General features: G+C 41.4%; 1 protein-coding gene across 1 annotated transcript in view; it reads right to left on the minus strand.

Annotated features, from left to right (window-relative positions):
- DCAF12 (DDB1 and CUL4 associated factor 12) overlaps positions 1-22,452 on the minus strand; it is a 41,483-nt gene that overhangs the window by 7,584 nt on the left and 11,447 nt on the right. The window contains exons 3-4 of the mRNA XM_067744617.1: positions 9,921-10,127; positions 8,780-8,840 (exon numbers count right to left, since the gene is read on the minus strand). Of these exons, the coding sequence (XP_067600718.1) occupies positions 8,780-8,840; positions 9,921-10,127 (268 nt within the window). The remainder of the gene's footprint in view (positions 1-8,779; positions 8,841-9,920; positions 10,128-22,452) is intronic.

Below are 22,452 nucleotides of genomic sequence, written 5' to 3' on the forward strand. Positions count from 1 at the left end.
TATTTTAATAGCTACACCAAGAGGATGATTCAACTGAGGTGTAGGAGTTAAAATATAACCTTTAAGTGTAACGTAGTTGGTGGGACTTTTGCAAAGAGAGAATACATTTGATAAAGCTCAGTAATTTTCCAAGCCAAATGCTTAGGTCACTTGGGCATGCATGCATAGGTGATTTCTACTAGGCAATAGGGTTTGGGAACTTCCACTCTAGATCAGTGATGCTTAATATTTTCTGAGTCATGTACCCCTCTTAGGAATGTTAAAGACCCCTTTCTCTAGAAAAATACACAAAAAACCTACCTTGCACACTCAGTTTCAGGGAGCTTCATGGGCCTCTTGAAGAAACCATAATCCCTGAATTAAGAATGACTGTTCTGGGCTTCCCTGGTGGTGCAGTGGTTAAGAATCTGCCTGTCAATGCAGGGGACACAGGTTCGAGCCCTGGTCCAGGAAGATCCCACATGCCGCGGAGCAACTAAGCCCGTGCGCCACAACTACTGAGCCTGCGCTCTAGAGCCCGCGAGCCACAACAATGGAGCCTGCGTGCTGCAACTACTGAAGCCCGTGCGCCTAGAGCCCGTGCTCCTCAACAAGAGAAGCCACCGCAGTGAGAAGCCCGCGCACCGCGACGAAGACTCAACACAGCCAAAAATAAATAAAATAAAATAAATTAAAACAAAATGCCTTAAGAATGACTGTTCTACATTAAGATGAATGCTTAAAAACATAAACAGTTTTCCTTAGGGAACATAATGAAGCACTTAAAAACAAGTCTATGGTATAGTCATAAAACAGTATATCAAGAACCAATAAAAAGAGCTTCCCTGGTGGCGCAGTAGTTAAGAATCCGCCTGCCAATGCAGAGGACAGGGGTTTCAGCACTGGTCTGGGAAGATCCCACATGCCGCGGAGCAACTAAGCCCGTGCGCCACAACTACTGAGCCTGCGCTCTAGAGCCTGTGAGCCTCAACTACTGAAGCCCGCAAGCCTAGAGCCCATGCTCCGCAACAAGAGAAGCCACTGCAATGAGAAGCCCACGCACCACAATGAAGAGTAGCCCCCGCTCCCACAACTAGAGAAAGCCCACACCCAGCAACAAAGACCCCACTCAACCAAAAATAAATAAAAAAATAAAATAAAATAACCAATAAAAAAAATGCTTTCAAATTCCTTTCCAGTAGCATTATCTGCCAACACTCCTTTGAGACCAGAAGGTGCCCTTCTCACACTGCAAATCTCCTGAATAGTTCACAGTAAAAATTGTCTAACATGGGATAAATATCATCCAATTTGTTTGTATCATAAGGTTTGTGGACAAAGGTTCAAAGTAGAGGGCTCATCATGTGTGAAATCTAGAAAAGGCCAGAGAGTGAAGGGCACATCTAGAGAACTACGTACGGTTTATAATACAAATTAAAAAAATAAAACTATACAAGTTTTATTATGAAAAATTTCAAGCATATTGAAATGTTGAAAGAATTTTACAATGAATTGTATACTTACACCTATAGTCTACTATCAACATTTTCTTATATTCGGCATATCATATATCTATACATATATCCATCCCTCTATATGATCCCATTTTAACCTACTGATAATCCCATTTTAACAACTCAAATACGTACTGAAAAAAGACTAGCAGGATTGATTTCAAATTGTTAACAGTGACTATCTCTGGGCACAAACTGTGTGGGTAATTCTTTCCTTTTTTGTTTATTTGAATTAAAAAAAATTCTTACAATAAACATGTATTACTTTTACAGTAAAGAAAAAATTATTTTAAGAACTAATCTGGCAGCAACATGAAGATTAGATTGGAGGAGACAAGACTAGAGGCAGAGAGAAAATACGGAAGGACATTGGGGTAATTCAAAAGATAGACGATGAGCACTCAAGTAGACAAGATAGAAAAGAAATTGATGGATATAAGAGATATTTTAGAAAACAGAATCAACATGGCTTGGTAATCTAAGGATACTGAAGAGTCTTAGTTCTCTGGCTGTGCACCTAGGTGGAAGGTAGGAGAATTTACGAATATATGTCAATGGCAGGGGGAGGTAAGGTCCTGGAAGGGAGATGATGAGTTTGAATACACTGAATTTGAGGGGAATGTTCAGGGGTTGATGCTCATCATCAAGTCTGAACAGTAACACTGGTTAACAAGTATTGAGCATTTTCAATATGGCAGCCACTAAGCACTACCTCATCTGATCTTCCCAATGACCCTGTGAAGTATATATAATCATTATCCATGTTACAGATGAGGAAATCCAAGTCTCAAAAGCCTTAAATAACTTGCCCTCTGTGCTAATAAGTGGTAAGACCAGGATTCAAATTCAGATCTTTATTATCAGAGCCAATACTTTTTTTTTTAAATGCAGCAAAAACTACTGTTAATGGTACATCAAACACTTTTTTATAAATAATAAAACCTTGTTTATTTCCAATTTAACAAGACATCTACATTGACTTAAAACTATTTGGACTTTCTTGCTGATGTGACCTCTCAGCGTATGAAATTCCTGATTTGGATGTGAACAAAGCAGAACTGAAAATTCAAAAGAAACTTTTTTTTTTTGGCCGTACCATGCAGCTTGCGGGATCTTAGTTCCCTGACCAGGGATTGAACCCAGGCCCCCTACAGTGGAAGCATGAAGTCCTAACCACTGGACCGCCAGGGAACTCCCCAAGAGAAACACTGTCCCCTGCCCTCCTGCACAGCTGAACGTTAGAACTATTTCCAACTGAGCTGCTTACTGCAAAATTTTGAGGCAGTTTCTCAATCTTTGTATAGTATAACACTCCTCCAAATTGGGCTCCTCGTTAATTGTCTCTGCACATATTAGTTTTAAAATGTATACTGGGGACTTCCCTGGTGAGCCAGTGGTTAAGAATCTGCCTTCCAATGCAGGGGACGCAGGTTCGATCCCTGATCGGGGAACTAAGATCCTACATACCGCAGGGCAACTAAACCCGGGCGCTCTAGAGCTCTTGAGCCACTAGAGAGCCCACGTGCTGTAACTGCTGAGAGGCCCGCCCGCCAGCGAATGATCCCGTGTGCCTCAACTAAGATCCAACACAGCCAATAAATAAATATTAAAAAAAAAAAAAAAGACAGCACAGATCAGTAGCTAACACTTCCTGGGCTTCTTTCACTGTGGTTGTTCTGCCTTTGAACAAATGGGAAGGTTGAGCTGGGAGGATTTTTAAAAAATAAATAAATAAAATGTATACTGTGTTTTTACTGTCTTCCATAATTGTCAACAGTATGTCACACAGCAACTCCATCACTAAGGTAGGGAAGTGTACTAACTTACTTTGATGATTAGGACACTGAAACACAGCTTCTTTCAACATTTAACAATTTGGAGAACAGAGCATTTGAAGATTAGTACTTTTACAAAGCTATATTTCCTCAATTTAGATGGCAAAATTATATATTAGGAACATCGATGGAAGGATTTTTGTTGTGTATGTTGATTTATAGTGGTTCTACAGTTTATAAGGAAGGTGTATTCTATATTATAATTAAAGTCTCAGTAGAAGATGAGAATTATCACGAACATTTAGATTTTAATTTTTCATTAAACTATAATTCACTTACAATATAATATTAGTTTCAGGTGTACAGCACAGTGATGCATTATTTTTATACTCTATTTAAGGTTATTATAAAATAATGACCATATTTCCCTGTGCCACACAATATATCCTTGTTGCTTATTTTATTTTTTAGAAATTTATTTATTTTATTTTTGGCTGCGTTGGGTCTTCATTGCTGCACGCGGGCTTTCTCCAGTTGCGGCGAGCGGGGACTACTCTTCGTTGCAGTGCGCAGGCTTCTCATTGCGGTGGCTTCTCTTGTTGCAGAGCATAGGCTCTAGGTGCACAGGCTTCAGTAGTTGTGGCTCACAGGTTCTAGAGCACACGCTCAGTAGTTGTGGCACATGGGCTTAGTTGCTCCGCGGCATGTGGGATCTTCCCGGACCAGGGCTTGAACCTGTGTCCCCTGCATTGGCAAGCGGATGCTTAACCACTGTGCCACCAGGGAAGCCCTGTTGCTTATTTTATACATAGTACTTTGTATCTCTTAATTCTATACTTCTATCTTGCCCCCTCCTTCTCCCCCCTGGTAACCACTAGTTTGTTCTCTTTATCTGTGAATTTGTTTCTGTTTTGTTATATACGTTCATTTAATTTATTTTTTTGATTCCACATATAAGTAGTAAACTGTTTGTTTTTCTCTGACTTATTTCACTAAGCATAATACCCTCTAGGTTCATCCACGTTGTTGCAAATGGCAGAATTTCATTCCTTTTTAATGGCTGAGTAATAGTCCATTGTGTATATATACCACATCTTTTTAAAAAACTTTTATTTCATATTGGAGTATAATTGACTAACAATAGTATGTCAGTTTCAGGTGTACAGCAAAGTGATTCAGTTATACATATACATGTGTCTATTCTCTTTCAAATTCTTTTCCCATTTAGGTTATTACAGAATGTTGAGCAGAGTTCCCTGTGCTATACAGTAGGTCCTTGTTGGTTATCTATTTTATTTTTCTATTTTATTTTTTTATGGCCATGCCACGTGGCTTGTGGGATCTTAGTTCCCTGACCAGGGATTGAACCTGCACCCTCTGCAGTGAAACCACAGAGTCCTAACAGCTGGACCACCAGGGAATTCCCTGGTTATCTATTTTAAACATAGCAGTGTGTACATGTCAATCCCAAACTCCCAATCTATCCCTCCCCGCCGGTAACCGTAAGTTCATTCTCTAAGTTTGTGAGTCTGTTTCTGTTTTGTAAGTAAGTTCATTTGTATGAACTTTTGTTGTTGTTTTTTTTTTATATTCCACATGTAAGCAATATCATATGATATTTGTCTTTCTCTGTCTGACTTACTTCACTTAGGATGATAATCTCCAGGTCCATCCATGTTGCTGCAAATGGCATTATTTCATTCTTTTTAATGGCTGAGTAATATTCCATTGTATATATGTACCACATCTTCTTTATCCATTCATCTGTTGATAAGACACATAGGTTGCTTCTATATCTTGACTATTACATATGATGCTACTAAGAATACTGGAATGCGTGTATTTTTTCGAATTAGGGTTTTCATTTTCTTTAAATATATACCTAGCTGTAGAATTGCTGGATCATATAGTAGTCCTATTTTTAGGGTTTTTTTTCAATTTTTTTAAATTGAAAAAATATTTATTTATTTGGCTGCGTTGGGTCTTAGTTGCGGCACATGGGGTCTTCGGTGCGGCATATGGGACCTTTCGTTGTGGCACACAGGCCTCTCTAGTTGTGGCACATGGGCTCAGTAGTTGTGGCACGCAGGCTCTCTAGTTGTGGTGCATGGGCTCTAGAGTGAGGGCTCAGTAGTTGTGGCATGCAGGCTTAGCTGCCCTGAAGCATGTGGGATCTTAGTTCCCTGACCAGGGATCGAACCCATGTCCCCTGCATTGGAAGGCAGATTCTTAACGAAGGCAGATTCTTAACCACCGGACCACCAGGGAAGTCCCTATTTTTAGTTTTTTGAGGAACATTTATACTTTTTTTCATAATGGCCACACCAATTTACATTCCTACCAGCAGTGTACTAGGGTTTCCTTTCCTCCACATCCTCACCAACATTTGAAGACTTTTTGATGACAGCCATTCTGACAGGTGTGAAGTGATTATTATCTCACTGTGGTTTTGATTTGCATTTCTCTGATGATTAGCAATTTTGAGCATTTCCTCATGTGCCTGTTGGCCACTGTGTATCTTCTTTGGAAAAATGTCTATCCAGGTTTTCTGCCCAATTTTTAATTGGGTTGTTTATTTTTTTATATTGAGTTGTATGAGCTGTTTATATATTTTGGATAATCCTTATTGGTCATATCATTTGCAAACATTTTCTCCCATTCCATAGGTTGTCTTTCTGTTCTGTTGATGGTTTCCTTTGCTATGCAAAAGCTTTTAAGTTTAATTAGGTCCCATTTGCTTAATTTTGCTCGTTTCTTTTGCTTTAGGAGAGAGAGATGAAAAATATTGCTACAATTTATGTCAAAGAGTGTTCTGCCTATGTTTTCTTCTAGGAGTTTTATGGTTTCCAGTCTTCCATTTAGGTCCTTAAACCATTTTGTTAGTCTTCCATATTGGTGTGAGAAAATGTTCTAATTTCACTCTTTTACATGTAGCTGTCCAGTTTTTCCAGCACCACTCTTCACTGGAGACTGTTTTTTCTCCATAATATATTCTTTGTCATAGATTTATTGACCAGAAGTGTGTGGGTTTACTTCTGGGCTCTCTGTTCTGTCCCATGGATCTATATATCTCTTTTTGTTCCAGTACCATGCTGGGTTTTTTAAAAAAATAATTAATTAATTACTTTATGGCTGCGTTGGGTCTTCGTTGCCGCACACAGGCTTTCTCTAGTTGCGGCGAGCAGAGGCTGCTCTTCGCTGCGGTACATGGGCACCTCACTGCGGTGGCTTCTCTTGTTGCCGAGCACGGGCTCTTGGCACGTGGGCTCTAGAGTGCAGGCTTGGCAGTTGTGGTGCATGGGCCTAGTTGCTCCGCAGCATGTGAGATCTTCCCGGACCAGGGCTCGAACCCGTGTCCCTTGCATTGGCAGGTGGATTCTTAACCACTATGCCACCAGGGAAGTCTTACCATGCTGTTTTGATGATCAAAGCTTTGTCGTTTAGTCTGAAGTCAGGGAGCATGCTATCTCTAGCTTTGTTCTTTTTTTCCTCAAGATTGCTCTGGCAATTTGGGGTCTTTTGTGATTCCATATAGATTTTAGGATTGTTTGTTCTACTTCTATGAAAAACGTCATGGGTATTTTGATAAGGATGGCATTAAATCTGTAGATTGTTTAGGGAAATAGAGACATTTTAACAATATTAATTCCTCCAATCCAAGAACATGGGATATCTTTCCATTCCTTTGTATCATCTTCAATTTCCTTCATAAATGTTTTACAGTTTTCAGAATATTGGTCTTTCACTCAGAGCCAATATTCTTTTTTCTTTTTAAATTGAAATATAGCTGATTTACAATATTATATTAGTTTCAGGTGTACAGCAAAGTGACTCAGTATTTTTGCAGATTACATTCCATTATAGGTTATTACAAGATACTGGGTATAATTCCCTGTGCAGCAGTCCCCAACTGCTGGGACTAGGGACCGGTTTCATGGAAAAAAGTTTTTCCATGGACCGGAGGGTGGGTGGGTGGGGGAGTGGAGATGGTTCAGGCAGTAATGCAAGCATTGGGGAGCGATGGGGAACGGCAGATGAAGCTTTGCTCGCTCATCCGCAGCTCACCTCCTGCTGTGTGGCCCAGTTCCTAACAGGCCATGGACCGGTAGCGGTCCGCGGTCTGGGGGTTGGGGACCCCTGCTATACAGTATATCCTTGTTGCTAATCTATTTTACATACAGTAGTTTATATTGGTTAATCCCATAATCCTAATTTGTCCGTCCCCCCTCCCTCTCCCCTTTGGTAACCACAGCTTTGTATTCTATATCTGTGAGTCTGTTCCTGTTTTAGAGCCAATATTCTTAAAACCTGCTATACTGTTCACAAAATGTAGACTTGGAAGCTATCAGCCTGAAAACATAGAATACTCACAGCCTATATGAAAAAAGAGAAGGGAAGCTCCCAGAATAAGCCACGTCCTGGCTCCTAACAATCACACTTAGTGCAAGTTACTGTCATACAGATAGTCCCTATAGAGGTGACATGATTCAGCCTTTGCCTTCAAGGAGCTCTCATTTCTTGGGGAGACAAATGACAGGGAATCCAAAAGCTTCTGAACCACTACTGAATAATTCTGAACTGTGACTATGCTTGTCCATTAGATTTATTTTCCCTCCTGGCTGCTTTCTATTGCCTTGCAAAGAATCCAAAGAAGAAACATTTACGTTCCCTTAGCTTTCTGCGTAGCAGTTCTAAGCATGGGCTTGGAACTCAGAGCTGGATTCAGATCCTGAGTCCATCTCTCACCATCTGTGTAGCCTTTGGCAAATTATAACTTCTCAGAATCTACATTTTCTCATTTGTGAAATAAGGCTCATAATGCAAAACTTCTAGGACTGTTCTGAGGATTCTATGAGATAACACACATGAAGTACTTAATTTAGCAACTCTTACAATTTTTTTTTAAATTTGGGAATCTGGAATGGGGGATTATATTTTTACATATACGTACCCAGCAAAACTGGTTGGCACTCTGAGCCTACTTTCTAGGCTGCTGTGGGTATTCAGAAAGCATTTGAGTATCTCTAGGTTATCTTCTCTACACTCATTTCCATGTATTTTTTCTGACTGTTCTACCACTGGGAGAGAAATTCCCCTAATCCTGTATAGCTTTATCAACACTATATAGTTGTACAGAAAGTAACAGTTGCTCCTAATACTTTGCAGAGCACACCAACTTTTCCAAAAGCACTTTCACAACTATTGTCTCAGTGAAGCCCCACAAAAATGTTGAGGCTAACATGCTAATACACAGGCTCTTTGGAACAAGGCAGAGTATGAATAATAATTGTGCTAGTACTTCCACTTTGCAGATCAGGAATATACAAGGGGAATGACTTATCCAAGGTCACATGGTAAGTCAGGAGAAAGAGTATTAGAAACAAGGTTTCCTGGCCCCTCGCTGATGGTCGGTTTACTGGGCTATTTCCAATCACACTACTCTCCTTCTTCAACTTCTAGCTTCCCTCCCTCCCTGCCACACCAGAACTCCCTACAAAAGGGCAATTTTACCAGATACCGCCATAGTGTCACTGATCCATGCAATGGAAAAGATCCAGTCCTTGTGTCCGTCCTTCAAGAGGAGGGAATGACAGGTACAGAGAGAGGAAAAAAAAAAAGGAAAAAAAGAAATCAGTAAAATAAGGATTACAATGTACACCCCTGAAAAGCTTACGAGTCTGACTGAAAATATCTTTGTAAAAATTACAATTCTAATCTCTGGTGATTTCAACCCAAATGGAATGATCCCACAATTTTTAACTTCTGTCTTGAGAAGCTCAAAGCTGGAATAAAACTGGCACTCTTGTGGACAATAAACATGGCCGGTGGACACACAGCTCTAGCATTCTCTCTCTGGATGTTCTACTTGTGGTTCCTACACACAATTACCCACTTCTCATCCCTCCAACACACCTCCTCGCACTCTCCCCTTGCTTCCTGGGAGAATATAGCTACAACTGACCTCTATGCTGTTCCATCTGTCTGGTACTTTCTTCCTCCAGACATCAGCATGTCTTGCACCCTCATTTCCTTTAAGTCTCCCTGCTCAAATGTCACTCGTATCAAAGAGGCCCTCCCAACTATCCTCTGAAATAGCATTCTCCACCATGCTCTCTCCCTTTAGCCTGCCTTTACTCTTCTCCACGGCACTCATCACACTCTGACATACTGCTGGTACATTTTTGTTGGTTTATATGCCTCCCTTCACTTGAGTGCAGGCTTCAAGAGGGTAGGGGCTTTGTCTGTTTTATTCACTGCTATGTCCCCAGTGTCTGAAACAATGACCGGCCATAGAAGGGTCAAAAAATAGTTGCTGAATGAATAACTTAATAAACCCTTCTGACTATGGGCAGTAGGAGATGTGTAACCACTGTGGTGTGGACTCAAACACCAACCCACCGCTGATGGCCTCTGAGGTGTACTGCTCGCCTCTTTATCAGACATACCCTCTGCCAACATATCTGATACTCCCTGTGGTGAGTGGAATACCAACTCTGAAATCTCCACCCCCATACTTCACCATTACGCACCCCCAACCCAAGTCCACAGAAGTCTAGAGGAAACTGTCCCTTCCTGGGGGTCTTGTGGGATGAGGACTGGGCTCTGTTAAAAAACAAGGCTACCTCTATCTACAATTATTGGGGAGACTTACATCTCCCACACACACAGGATCTAGTGTAGGCAGCCGGTAGATAGCAAGGCTGTTGGGGTTGTCTCCTCCGGTGGCTAACAGTGTTCTAGAGGGATTCAGCTCGATAGCATGGATACCACAGCCCTGCTGTGTCACACCGCCGGGCTCCCGGTCCTTCAGAATGGGGATCTTGGTGATCTGGCTTGTCTGGACATCCACTACAAACAGCTACAAGAGAAAAGGGATAAAGAAGCTGAACGCAGTTTCTCTTCAGTGTGGGTAACGCTGGGTACAAACATCCATTCATTCACTCAGTTACCCATCAAACATTTAATTAATGTCTACTACGTTAGACCCTGGGCATTATTAAACGCATGGTCAGGGCGACACTAGTCAAATGAAACATGTAAATAAGAAAACATAACAGAGATAGATATGATATGCTACATAAACACAGAGAGGAAGAAGTAAATTCTGCCTGGGATTCAAAGATGGCTTCAAAGAGGATTATGGATCTAATGAACCTGATGAAAGGTTTTCTACCAGTTCAAGCATATTTTATATAACTCTTCTTTTTTACTATTTATTTATTTTATTTCTTTATTTTCCTTAATTTTTTTTTGGCTGTGTTGGGTCTTAGTTGCGGCACACAGGATCCTTGTTGAATCATGCCAGATCTTTTCATCATGGAGCATGGTCTGCTTGGGTTTCTCTCTAGTTGTAGCGAGTGGGCTCCAGAGCACATGGGCTCTGTAGTTTGTGGCACGTGGGCTCTCTCGTTGAGGCGCATGAGCTTGCTAGATGTGGCATGCAGGCTTAGTTGCCCTGTGGCATGTGGGATCTTAGTTTCCCGAGCAGGGATCAAACCTGTGTCCCCTGCATTAGAAGGTGGATTCTTTTTCTGTTTTGTTTTTTAAAGATTTTTTTTTTAAATTTATTTATTTTATTTTTGACTGCATTGGGTCTTCCTTGCGGAGTGCAGGCTTTCTCTAGTTGCGGTGAGCGGGGGCTCTTCGTTGCAGTGCGCAGGCTTCTCATTGCAGTGGAGAAGGTGGATTCTTTACCACTGGACCACCAGGGAAGTCCCTATATAACTAATTCTTATCTAACCATGCATAGAAGCTTATAAACAAAACACATCAAAACCACTATTAGACATACCTATAAACATTACCACATTTGCAAGAGTGACCTGAGACAAGACAAGGTAAGAGATATTCATCTCACTGCTTATCTATTACACACACATTCTGTTTTGTGCCACCATGCCTTTGCTCATGCTGCTGCTTCTGCCTGAAATGCTCTTATCCACTTCTGTACCAAACTAGCCCCTTTTCACTCTCCAAAATTCAATTCAGAGAAATACTTTATGGAAAAGATCAGTCTTAGACAAAGGGCATTCCCAGTGGAGTCTTTTTTTTTTTTAATATTTATTTTTTAGGGTGTGCTGGGTTTTAGTTGCGGCAGGCAGCTCCTTAGTTGTGGCTCGCAGGCTCCTTAGTTGCGGCACATGAGCTCCTTAGTTGTGGCAGGAGGGCTCCTTAGCTGTGGCACATGAACTCTTAGTTGCGGCATGCATGTGGGATCTAGTTCCCTTACCAGGGATTGAACCCAGGCCCCCTGCATTGGGAGTGCAGAGTCTTAACGACTGCGCCACCAGGGAAGTCCCTGGAGTCTATTATTATTAAACTCTTTATGTGATTCAATGATTCATTTATTCACTCACTGATTCAGCATCAACTAAATGCCAATAATTGTTCTAGATGCTAGAAATATAACTACTAGGAATAATCTCTGGCCTCATATACCTTATAGTCTAGGTAGTTCATTTAAAATCCTATCAGCAATTCTCAGAGTGAAGCCAAATCATGTTATATCGTTGTATAAAATAACCTACTGCTTGCACAGGAAGATCTATGAAAGGAGAAAGCAGGTAAGCCTTAAATTTAAAATAGAAAAAGGAAAGGAAGAGTAGCTAGAACAAGACCGCCAGGTAGAGACTGAGGAAAAATTTTAAAAGGGAAGGTGGAGAGAGGGGAACCACTCCTGAGTCTGTAGGCCCTGACAACTACTTAAGGCAGACCTCCTGCCTAACAGTCACAGTCACTGATGTGTCTGACAGGCATTTTTTTTTTTTTTGACAGGCATTTTTAAACTCAATGTGTCTAAAACAAATACTCTTCCTCCCCAAATTGCTCATTTCATCTAATGCCACCAAAATCTGCCTGGTCACACAAGCCTGGGATTCATCCTAGACTCCTCCTCCCTCATTCCCACCATCCCAGCTAGTCCTGCCAAACTATCTCCTAAATATTCTTACAGTTGGCTCCTTCCTCTCCATCCTCTCTCCTCTAGACAACTGCAACTGGTCTTTGTGCCTTCAGGCAAGGTCACCATCAAAATTATCCTCCTGGGCTTCCCTGGTGGCGCAGTGGTTGAGAGTCCGCCTGCTGATGCAGGGGACGTGCGCAGGTTCGTGCCCCGGTCCAGGAAGATCCCACATGCCGCAGAGCGGCTAGGCCCGTGAGCCATGGCCGCTGAGCCTGCGCGTCCGGAGCCTGTGCTCCGCAACGGGAGAGGCCACAACAGTGAGAGGCCCGCATACCGCAAAACAAACAAACAAACAAACAAACAAAAAAACCTATTCTCCATACTATAATCATTCATCTTCATAAAAATGGAAATCTTCCCATGTCAATTAAAAAATATCCAATGGTTCCCCTTTACCTAAATTCAAGCCCCTTAGCATGGCATCAAGACTCTTCTCAGTGTGGCCCCTACCTATCTCTCTAGCTTCAAATCCTGCCATGGACCTTATACTCTAGAAAGAACTGCTTATTAATTATTATTCACACAAATAATAATTATTTTATTTTTGACTGCATTGGGTCTTCAATGAAGACTCTCCAATGAAATATAATTATTTTGTTTCATGCTCATGCTGTTCACAATGCCAGAAATGCTTCCTCCTACTCTTTTCTTTACCTGGCCATCACGTCCTTACCTTTCATGATTCAGTTCAGACATGTCCTCTATGAATATTCCTTAATGTCCAGGCTGGTTAAGTTCCTCTCTTGTAGGCTCCCAATACAGCCCTCTACCCACAATACTTAGATATTATCACAGTTTCAAAATCTTTACTTGTCTCGGGCTTCCCTGGTGGCGCAGTGGTTAAGAATCCGCCTGCCAATGCAGGGGACACGGGTTTGAGCCCTGATCTGGGAAGATCCCACACGCCACGGAACAACTAAGCCTATGCACTACAACTACTGAGCCCAAGTGCTGCAACTACTGAAGCCTGTGTGTCTAGAGCCCATGCTTTGCAACAAGAAAAGCCACCGCAATGAGAAGCCCATGCATCGCAACAAAGACCCAAAACAGCCAAAAAAAAAAAAAAAAAAATCTTTACTTGTCTCTCTTCTCCATTAAGCTAATAATGTCCTTCCAATTCCAAGAGCAGGGGGTTTACCCTATTTGGTTCTATTCTCCTGCCCCAACCATGCAGAGCTACATAGTAAGTGCTTACAGTAACCACCTTTCAAGGGACCTGCCCAATGATGTTAGGGGGCCCCCACATCCCTGCACTCAGAGTGGGGGCCTGTAGCTGAGTTTGATACAGCCCAGATTTCCAGATCACAGCACTGTCCTGGGGTGGCCTCCTGGCTCAAGGAGAACCAGTCCAGAGGCTAGACTGGACTGGGTCATTCAAATTCTCTCAGCAATATGGAACTGGCTGGTGGCACTAAACCAAACTGTCTGGGTGGCCATTTTCTACCAAAGCCAGTCCCCAGAGAAAAGGAAACAGAAGACAGGAAGCATGGACATCCCTGGTTCCTAGGGGCTTTCCAACTCCTAGTTGTTTTTCTGAGATCCAGGGATACTTCCTGCTCTTCAGGTTTGCAAGCTAGCCCTTCCAATAAATGTGAGTGGATTTCTTACCCTTTTAAACAAACGATCTCTAACCAACACAGCCCCTCAAATGTTTAATAAAGCAAAATGTACTGCCCACTTACACTTTTGTGTTGTGTGGGACAGTGCAACCATAATATATTGGCTTCTAGATCAGTGATTCTCAAACTGATTATAATACAATATAATATAATACAATAACCTGGGGAATTTTCTTTTTTTAAAAAATACTACAAAACAAACACAACTCCCAAGGACTTCCCTGGTGGTCCAGTGGTTAAGACTCCGTGCTCCCAATGCAGGGGGCCTGGGTTCGATCCCTGGTCAGGGAACTAGATCCTGCATGTCACAACTAAGAGCCCGCATGCCGCAACTAAGAGCCAGCACAGCCAAATAAATAATAAATAAATAAATAAATAAATATTTAAAAACAATTCCCAGGCCCTACCCTAAAACTCCTCCAATTAGAATTTCTGAGTTTGGGGCCAGTAAAAGTGAATTTTTTTCAAGGATCTCCAGGTGAATCTAATGACTGCCCATGTTTAACAATCACTGATCTAGAGCTTTGCTATTCAAAGGAGTATCTGGAAGCTTGTTAGAAACAAAGAATCTCAGGCCTTCACCCTAGACCTATTAAATCAGCATCTGGAGTTTCTCAAGATCTCCAAGTACACTGAAGTTTGAGAAGCACTGATGTAGAGAGAAATCTACTCTGTACACTAAGGACGATGCATTTGATAAGACACAACCCTATGCCTTAAAACAGGGCTCCATTTCTGCCACCCAGAAAAGGTGAAGAGATAAAGCTTCATCTATTCATGTCCAAGAAAGTCTTAAGCCCAACCTCTCCAGTTTTGGACTTGGGAGAGACCTAGGTTTGAATTCCATTGGTTACTTAGTAGCTATGTGATCTTGATCAAGTCACTTTCACCTTTCTGAATCTTGTTTCTTATCTATAAAACTTGAATAATATTATTTATCTAATAGGGTTGCTAGGAGGTCTAATAAAATGTAAAGTATCTAGCACAGGGCTCAGCACAGAATAGGTACTTAACAAGTACTAGCTAATAGTAACATTCTATTCTAATGTTTGTTTCATTCAGTAGGTTATAATGGCTTCTACACTAGATGAAAAAGATTTCATACAAGGGAAATGCAAACAGCTGGCTCTGTAGAGGCCCAGGAAACCAAGAGTTTACCTCCAACCTCACCCTCATCCTTGCAGAGGAATGACTAAGCACCATGTGAAGGACAGAGCCTTTTTGCTTTTTCAAAGGAAGGAACAGGGATGTGGATGGAGTGCCAGAGACTATCTCCCCAAGCTGTCTGACAAAGGGTCAAGGCTTCAAACAGCTCCTGTAACATTTCCCAGAATGAGGCTGCTCCACATTAACCTACTGGGATCCCTGCCAGAAACCAGCAGCACGGCAAGATAAGCTTGAGGCTTAATGGCTCCCTGCAACTTACAAGTTAGGACAGAGGGAAAAAAGAAAGCAAAGGCCTTACAATCAGGAAGATTGTATGACTAGTGAGTACACCTCTAAATGCATGTATCTGCATATAGACATATGCAATTGTGTGTATAGAAAGTCAAGGTGGCTTAATAAAATGGGGGGAGGGGAGATTCACAAAGTATCAGAGTGTTTTAGATGGAGGTTAATGGAGAAAGGAAAGCAAATCCACGTAGGTCGCACAGAGAAGATGACTATACCAAGTCAGATGGTAAAAGGCAAGAGGGCAGCTTAAGTATGGGAAAGAGAGGATAATTGAAATCAAGCAGAGGAATACATTTCCTCTCCCAAACGGAGATGGGGAGGAGCAAAGGAGAGAGCCAAGATCCAGAAACACAACAGGAAACGGTTAGACAATATGTATCTAAAATGAAAAATGTGTAAACTCTGCAATTTCAATTTTAGAAATTTATGATAAGGAAATAATGACAGGTGAACAATTTTAATTATAGTGAATTTAATTAATTAATTTATTTATTTGGCCCTGCTGTGCAGCACGCGGGATCTTAGTTCCCTGACCAGGGACTGAACCAGTGCCCCCTATAACGGAAGCACAGAGTCTTAACTACTGGACTGCCAGAGAAGTCCCAAATTAAAGTGAATTTTAAACCAGTGAAACACCACAGGGGATTGGGAATACCCACACAATGGATTATTATACAGCCTTTAAGAATGATGGAGTAGAGGATATTTATTAACATGGAACGTTGGTCATGCTATGTTATTAAATGAATACCCTCCCTTTTAAAAACATGAGTCCAGGGACTTCCCTGGTGGCTCAGTGGTGAAGATTCCCAATGCAGGGGGCCTAGGTTTGACCCCTGGTCAGGGAACTAGATCCCAAATGCATGCCTCAACTAAGAGTTTGCATACCACGGAGCCGGCGAGCTGCAACAAGGAGCCTGTGAGCCACAACTAAGGAGCCTGCTTGCTGCAACGAAGGAGCCCATGTGCCGCAACTAAGGAGCCCACCTGCCACAACTAAAACACAGTGCAACCAAATAAATATTTAAAAAAAATAATAATAAATAAAAAATAAAAATGCATCCAGGAATGTTGATTTTTTTTTTCCCCTCAGGGAACACATATGACGTGCATAATTAAAAGATAAAAGAAAAGGACCACAGGCCGTGAAATGAGCTGCACTTACTCAGGACTCCAATGATGTCCAAGAGAATCGGGCATTCTGTCCAGCCCATCTCTAAAAGCTTGCTGCCTACTCACCTGCATCCTGCTGTGCAGGAGACAGGGGTATGGCCGAGATCAATAAGCTGCTTGAACAATATCAAGACTCTATAGCTATAAATATTTTAGACTGTTCAGGAGCTACAAGAGTTGTCACACCTAGAAAGTTGAGTCACTGTTTCTATTGCAAGTCTATTAAAGGAAAGACCCATGTGGTTGTTTAAAGTAAAATAACATGGTTGGGGTCCAAATTACAAAAGTAACACGTCATAAACTTGTAAAACATAGAAAAGGGGAAATCAGAAAATGAACACCACCACTACTACCACTTGGTGTATTTTTTTCAGGTCCTTCACTATATACCCAGTCAAATGCATACATATTTTTCTCCATTTATAAAAATGTGACCTCATATATATTATTTTATATCTTTTAACACCTTTTCAAATTAATCTATATACCTTTAAATAATTTTTAATGGCTTTAAGGTGATTCGCTGCATGGGTATGCTAGAATTTATCGAACACATTCCCTGTTATCGAACATTTATGCTGTATCCAAATTTTCAGCAATGCAAAACACACTGCAGTGAACATTCTTGTATCTAAATCCAGGTGCCTGTGCTATGCTAAGATCTCTTACTCTTTGAATTGTGAATCTAAGCTGCTCCTCCAAAAGACGGCTATAGGGCTGGCTTGCTGAAATCAGCAATGGTACTTGGTATTAGGTCCTGAGTTCTGATACTTTCCCACTAGAATCATGATTTTGTGGGAGGAGGACCAAATTAGGATTTACAATTATCCTGAATTTAAGTAACATAATAATTCTTTTTTTTTTTTGGTGGGGGGGCGCGCAGCTTGCAGGATCTTAGTTCCCCAACCAGCGACTGAACCCAGGCCCTCGGCAATGAAAGCATGGAGTCCTAACCACTGGATCACCAGGGAATTCCCAGTAACATAATTCTTTACAAGCGTTTAACATGTCCAGTAAACTGATTCTTAACCCCTGATCTTGGAGGGCTCTATTTAAAATGGAATAAGTCCTGAGAGTCAGCTTTGGCAAGACACCTAAGATTTTGCCTGGTATCCGCCAAAGTCATCTAGTGAAGAGCCTCTGACAGTACACCACAGAGAGCTACCTCAAGCACCGTGACAAACATTTGGTAAAAAATTTCTCTTAGGTTGTAAAATCAGAACTCAACTGAGTGTTGCCTTTATCTAAATACAAAGCCCATGTCCTACTTCCAAGTGATATACCATCCAATCAGAGAATAGAAGGGTAAACAAAAGAATTGGTCAACTAGCCTGATTTTACACAGACCCTCATTTCTTCCTATGGAAGATGAAAATTAACTCCTATAGTACTGAAGGATACTAATAGTTAATGTATAGATTATTCAGAAGAAAACAAGATATTCTCAGCTTTTTGTTCCCCAGAGCATTTCAAGGCATAAGACCTTCTACTCAGAATTAAAAGGAAGCCTTATCTCTAAACTGCAAACTACTGGAGAGCAGATTGTCATTACACACTAATTAATTATCTAGTATATTAAGAGATTATAAACTTTTAATAATAACAGTTTAAAACAATAACATAATCCCTATTCTCTCATTCTTACTTCCTGAGCCTTACAGCACAAAGACTTAATGATAATATGATTATGTATCTGCCCACTGAAAAGCAAGAACTCTCTCCAGGTGTTATCTGGAGCTCCAAAAATCTTCTGTGACTTGAGAGGGGAACTCCTTTTGCCGTATATCCTACCACTGTATTTCCAAGCTCTTTCTTTACACCCTTTCCCTAGAGAGGAGGTATACTCCATGACTGCTCAATCTTCGTCAGCAAACAAGACAAGCATTGAATGGCAACCTGGCAAGGCCACTTTCACCATTGCTTTAGGCTAAGAAAAAACATCTAGCTTAAGTAACTTTTTCTTTTAATTATAGAGTTTATTGACAATACTTTACCTACAATACTGGAAATAAAAAATGCAAGAAAGATTGCTCAGAATCCTATCTCTTGGGACTTCGCTGGTGGTCCAGTGATTAAGAATCCACCTTCCAATGCAGGAGACTCCGGTACCATCCCTGGTCAGGGAACTAAGATCCCACATGCCACGGGGCAACTAAGCTCGCACGCTGCAACTACTGAGCCTGTGTGCCACAACTACAGAGCTCACGCGCCCTGGAGCCCCTGCGCCACAACTAGAGAGAAGCCCACGCGCTGCAACAAAGAGCCCGCACACCACAACGAAAGATCTTGTGTGCCGCAAGACACGACACAGCCAAAAAAAAAAAAAAAAAAAAATCCTATCCCTCTTTTCAAGTCTGTTTTTCATTTGTCAAGTTCCTGTTCAGTCCTTAATCACATGCATGTATAATGGTGCATAGCTATAATCAGCAGAGAGAATTCTGTATCTCATTACATTTAACATATCAAAAGCTCTACATGTCATTACAGTCTTCACAATTATGTCAATACCTCCATAATATCATGCAGATTTGATTTACCATAAATTACTTAAGTATTCTATTGTTAACATTTTGATAAAATAGCTTCCAATAATTATTTTGTTAAAAAAGACTTCTTTCTTCCTTTGGATAATTTCCAAAGTATGAAAATATTAGGTCAAAGGGTATAATACTTATTAGGCTCTTCATTCAACAAACAATACACCCCAGGTCTTTGAAACATAATGCCAAATTACTTTCAAAAAAGGGTTTTAGTGACAATAAATATATCAGAACTGGTTTACACTTTAATTTGTATACAGAAAAATATTTTGCTTTTATCTATATCCCTTTAATGATGAAATTAACTATAATTTCCTAATTGTATTTTTTCTTATATAAATTATATCTAAATGAATTATTTTTAAATGTTTAAGCTCCTTGGGATGTGACTGACATACAGAAAATAACCAATTTACAGGGTAGAAAAATGGTCACTTCTTATCTTATCTTATGTACCTGAATTTGGCCAGAAATACACCTAGAGGCTAGAACCATCAAACTACTGTTACCACTTCCTCCTCCACTGCCATTAATTACATCAACAATTTACTAAGTACATGTTCTAGGCACCGAGCTAACCAACATCTTATTTAATTTTCTTCATGACTGAGCTAGGCAGATACTACTCACTCCATTATTATTATTATTTTTTAAATATGTATTTATTTACTTATTTGGCTGCACTGGGTCTTAGTTGAGGCACGTGGTATCTTCATTGCTGCATGTAGGATCTTCGTTGTGGCACGCGGACTCTTAGTTGCGGCATGCATGTGGGATCTAGCTCCCTGACGAGGGATCAAACCCCGGCCCCCTGCACTGGGAGCGTGGAGTCTTAACCACTGGACCACCAGGGAAGTCCCCACTCCATTTATTTTAAAGGTGAAAGAAAGGCTAAGGAGAAATTACCTGGCTTGTCCAAGGGTACAAAGCTAGTAAGAAATGGAGCCCAGATTCAACCCATGATTCTCTGAATCCAAATACACAATACAAAATGACTTAAACTTGTTGATATTTCTGACTTGTTTACTATAACTCTTCTAGTAAAGAGACCAAAAAATTGGAAAGTAATGACTTAAGCTAAGATCTGACTTAAAAAAAGAATGGGCAGGGTCTTCCCTGGTGGCACAGTGGTTAAGAATCTGCCTGCCAATGCAGGGGACAGGGGTTCGAGCCCTGGGCCAGGAAGATCCCACATGCTGTGGAGCAACTAAGCCCATGCGCCACAACTACTGAGTCTGCGTTCTAGAACCCGCAAGCCACACTACTGAAGCCTGCATGCCACAACTACTGAAGCCTGCGTGCCACAACTACTGAAACCTGCGCGCCTAGAGCCCGTGCTCCACAACAAGAGAAGCCACCGCAATGAGAAGCCCACACACCGCAATGAAGAGTAGCCCCCGCTCGCTGCTACTAGAGAAAGCCCACGCGCAGCAACAAAAACCCAACGCAGCCACACACACACAAAAAAAGAATGGGCAAATTTCTTGCTTTGTCTGTTGAGACCAGAACTGGCATATAAGGAAAATAATTATTTGTCAAGGGCTTCCTCAAAGTGCAGAAATAAGATCTGATTACATACTACTGGTTGCTGAACAGATATTAACCAAGATGCCTACAAGAAAATTCTTTCAGATCCATTAAACATGATGTTCCACCTATGCCCTGAGTGTGGTTTAGAAAATACAAGGAGAATTCAAATGAATGGTCTAGATTTAATAAGGTGACAAAAAAATTATTGCTATACAGCATAAAGTCTAAGCCAGTGATTCATATAAAAATTGCCTGAGAGCTTGTTTAAAATTCCAATTCCTAGGTTTCACAGAAGGAAAAATCCTGAATCAGTACTGGAGTGGGGACCAGGAAACTTGCATTTTAAACACATACCTCAAGTGATTGTGATGCAGACAGTTCCTGAGTCATGCTTAGGAAACAAAGGCCTAAGCAATCAGAAATCAAATATACATCAATTTAGAAGAAGGCTGACTGGCAAAAGAAGACTAAAGGAAGAGCCCAAGGAAAACAGGAACCAAATCAAGTAACCAGACTACCTCATTACTAACTTTCAGCAGGTAGTTAGCCTGCCAGGCACCTCCCAGCAAACCTCTGCTCTCAGCTACCCACGTTTCCCCATCCTCCAAGTCTACAGGGCTGCAGGAAGAGGCCATAAATTCACCAGGGGCCATGCGGCGAAGCATGTGACTCAATTCTCCAGATGAGAAAGGTGATGAACAGGATTATTCATTATTAAAGGCTAGACATGAGTCAGAAGGAAAAGAAAAAAAAAAGTTACCTACAGGAGATTCAGTTAGTCTTGTCAACCAAATCCCCAGCGACTTGAGTCACTCTCCCTTGTTTCTTCCCAGCATCAGCCAAATGGGTCTATCCAGAGTTGCTCAACATTCCTTGTATATTCCTGACTCTGCTATGGAATGGACATCCCTGCTTCCTTCCCACAGTTGAAGACTCTTCCTCCTCTAGCAAATCCTCTCTGAATACCCTAGCTAGGAATGACTTCCTCTCGGGAGCACTCCTGGTTGGCGCGTCTAATGAGGCATCTATGTTGTTATTAACTCTGCACACAGCTATGTATTGTATCCCAGCCAAGCTAAGCAGAGGTCAGGCAGTCCTCTGCCATTACAGGTATTGCAGTGAAAGTTTGAGGAGTACTTGGCATAACATAAAGAATTCTGACAAGGAATAGGAAAATTAGGACCCAAACTTAACTCATTATAGAATCTCAGGCAAATAACTTTTCTCCCTTTGGGTCTGTTTCTTCAACTCTAAAACAAAGTGGAGGCCAGTGGTTACAGTCCCTTCCAGCTCTGTCTGAGATTTGTTTCTATATCACTGCAACCCCACATGAAGCAGTGTCCTGCTACACATGGGAAAAACTCAATAAATGGTTATAAATTTAGTAAAAGCAGACACAAAACACAAAGTTGTCCCACTACATTCTAGCCAATGAAATGCAGAAATATTACTGCATTTCTTCTCACATTCAAAAACTGTCCTGATGAAAACATCCCCACCTACAAGTGAGAGGGACTGATGGCCTCCAAGGATCCAAAGGCATATAAGGGCATTCAAGTGGAATCAGCAGTTTAAGTAGCTGAATGTTGGGACTTCCCTGGTGGCGCAGCGGTTAAGAATCCCCCTGCCAATGCAGGGGACATGGGTTCGAGCCCTGGTCCAAGAAGATCCCACATGCTGTGGAGCAACTAAGCCCGTGTGCCACAACTACTGAGCCTGTGCTCTAGAGCCCACGAGCCACGGCTACTGAGCCCGTGTGCCTAGAGCCCGTGCTCTGAAACAAGAGAAGCCACCCCAATGAGAAGCCCATGCACCGCAATGGTAGCTCCCACTTGCTACAACTAGAGAAAGCCTGCGCGCAGCAATGAAGACCCAACGCAGCCAGAAATAAATTAATAAAAAAAA

This window comes from Pseudorca crassidens, chromosome 7, assembly GCF_039906515.1.
Source record: "Pseudorca crassidens isolate mPseCra1 chromosome 7, mPseCra1.hap1, whole genome shotgun sequence".
NCBI lineage: Eukaryota > Metazoa > Chordata > Mammalia > Artiodactyla > Delphinidae > Pseudorca > Pseudorca crassidens.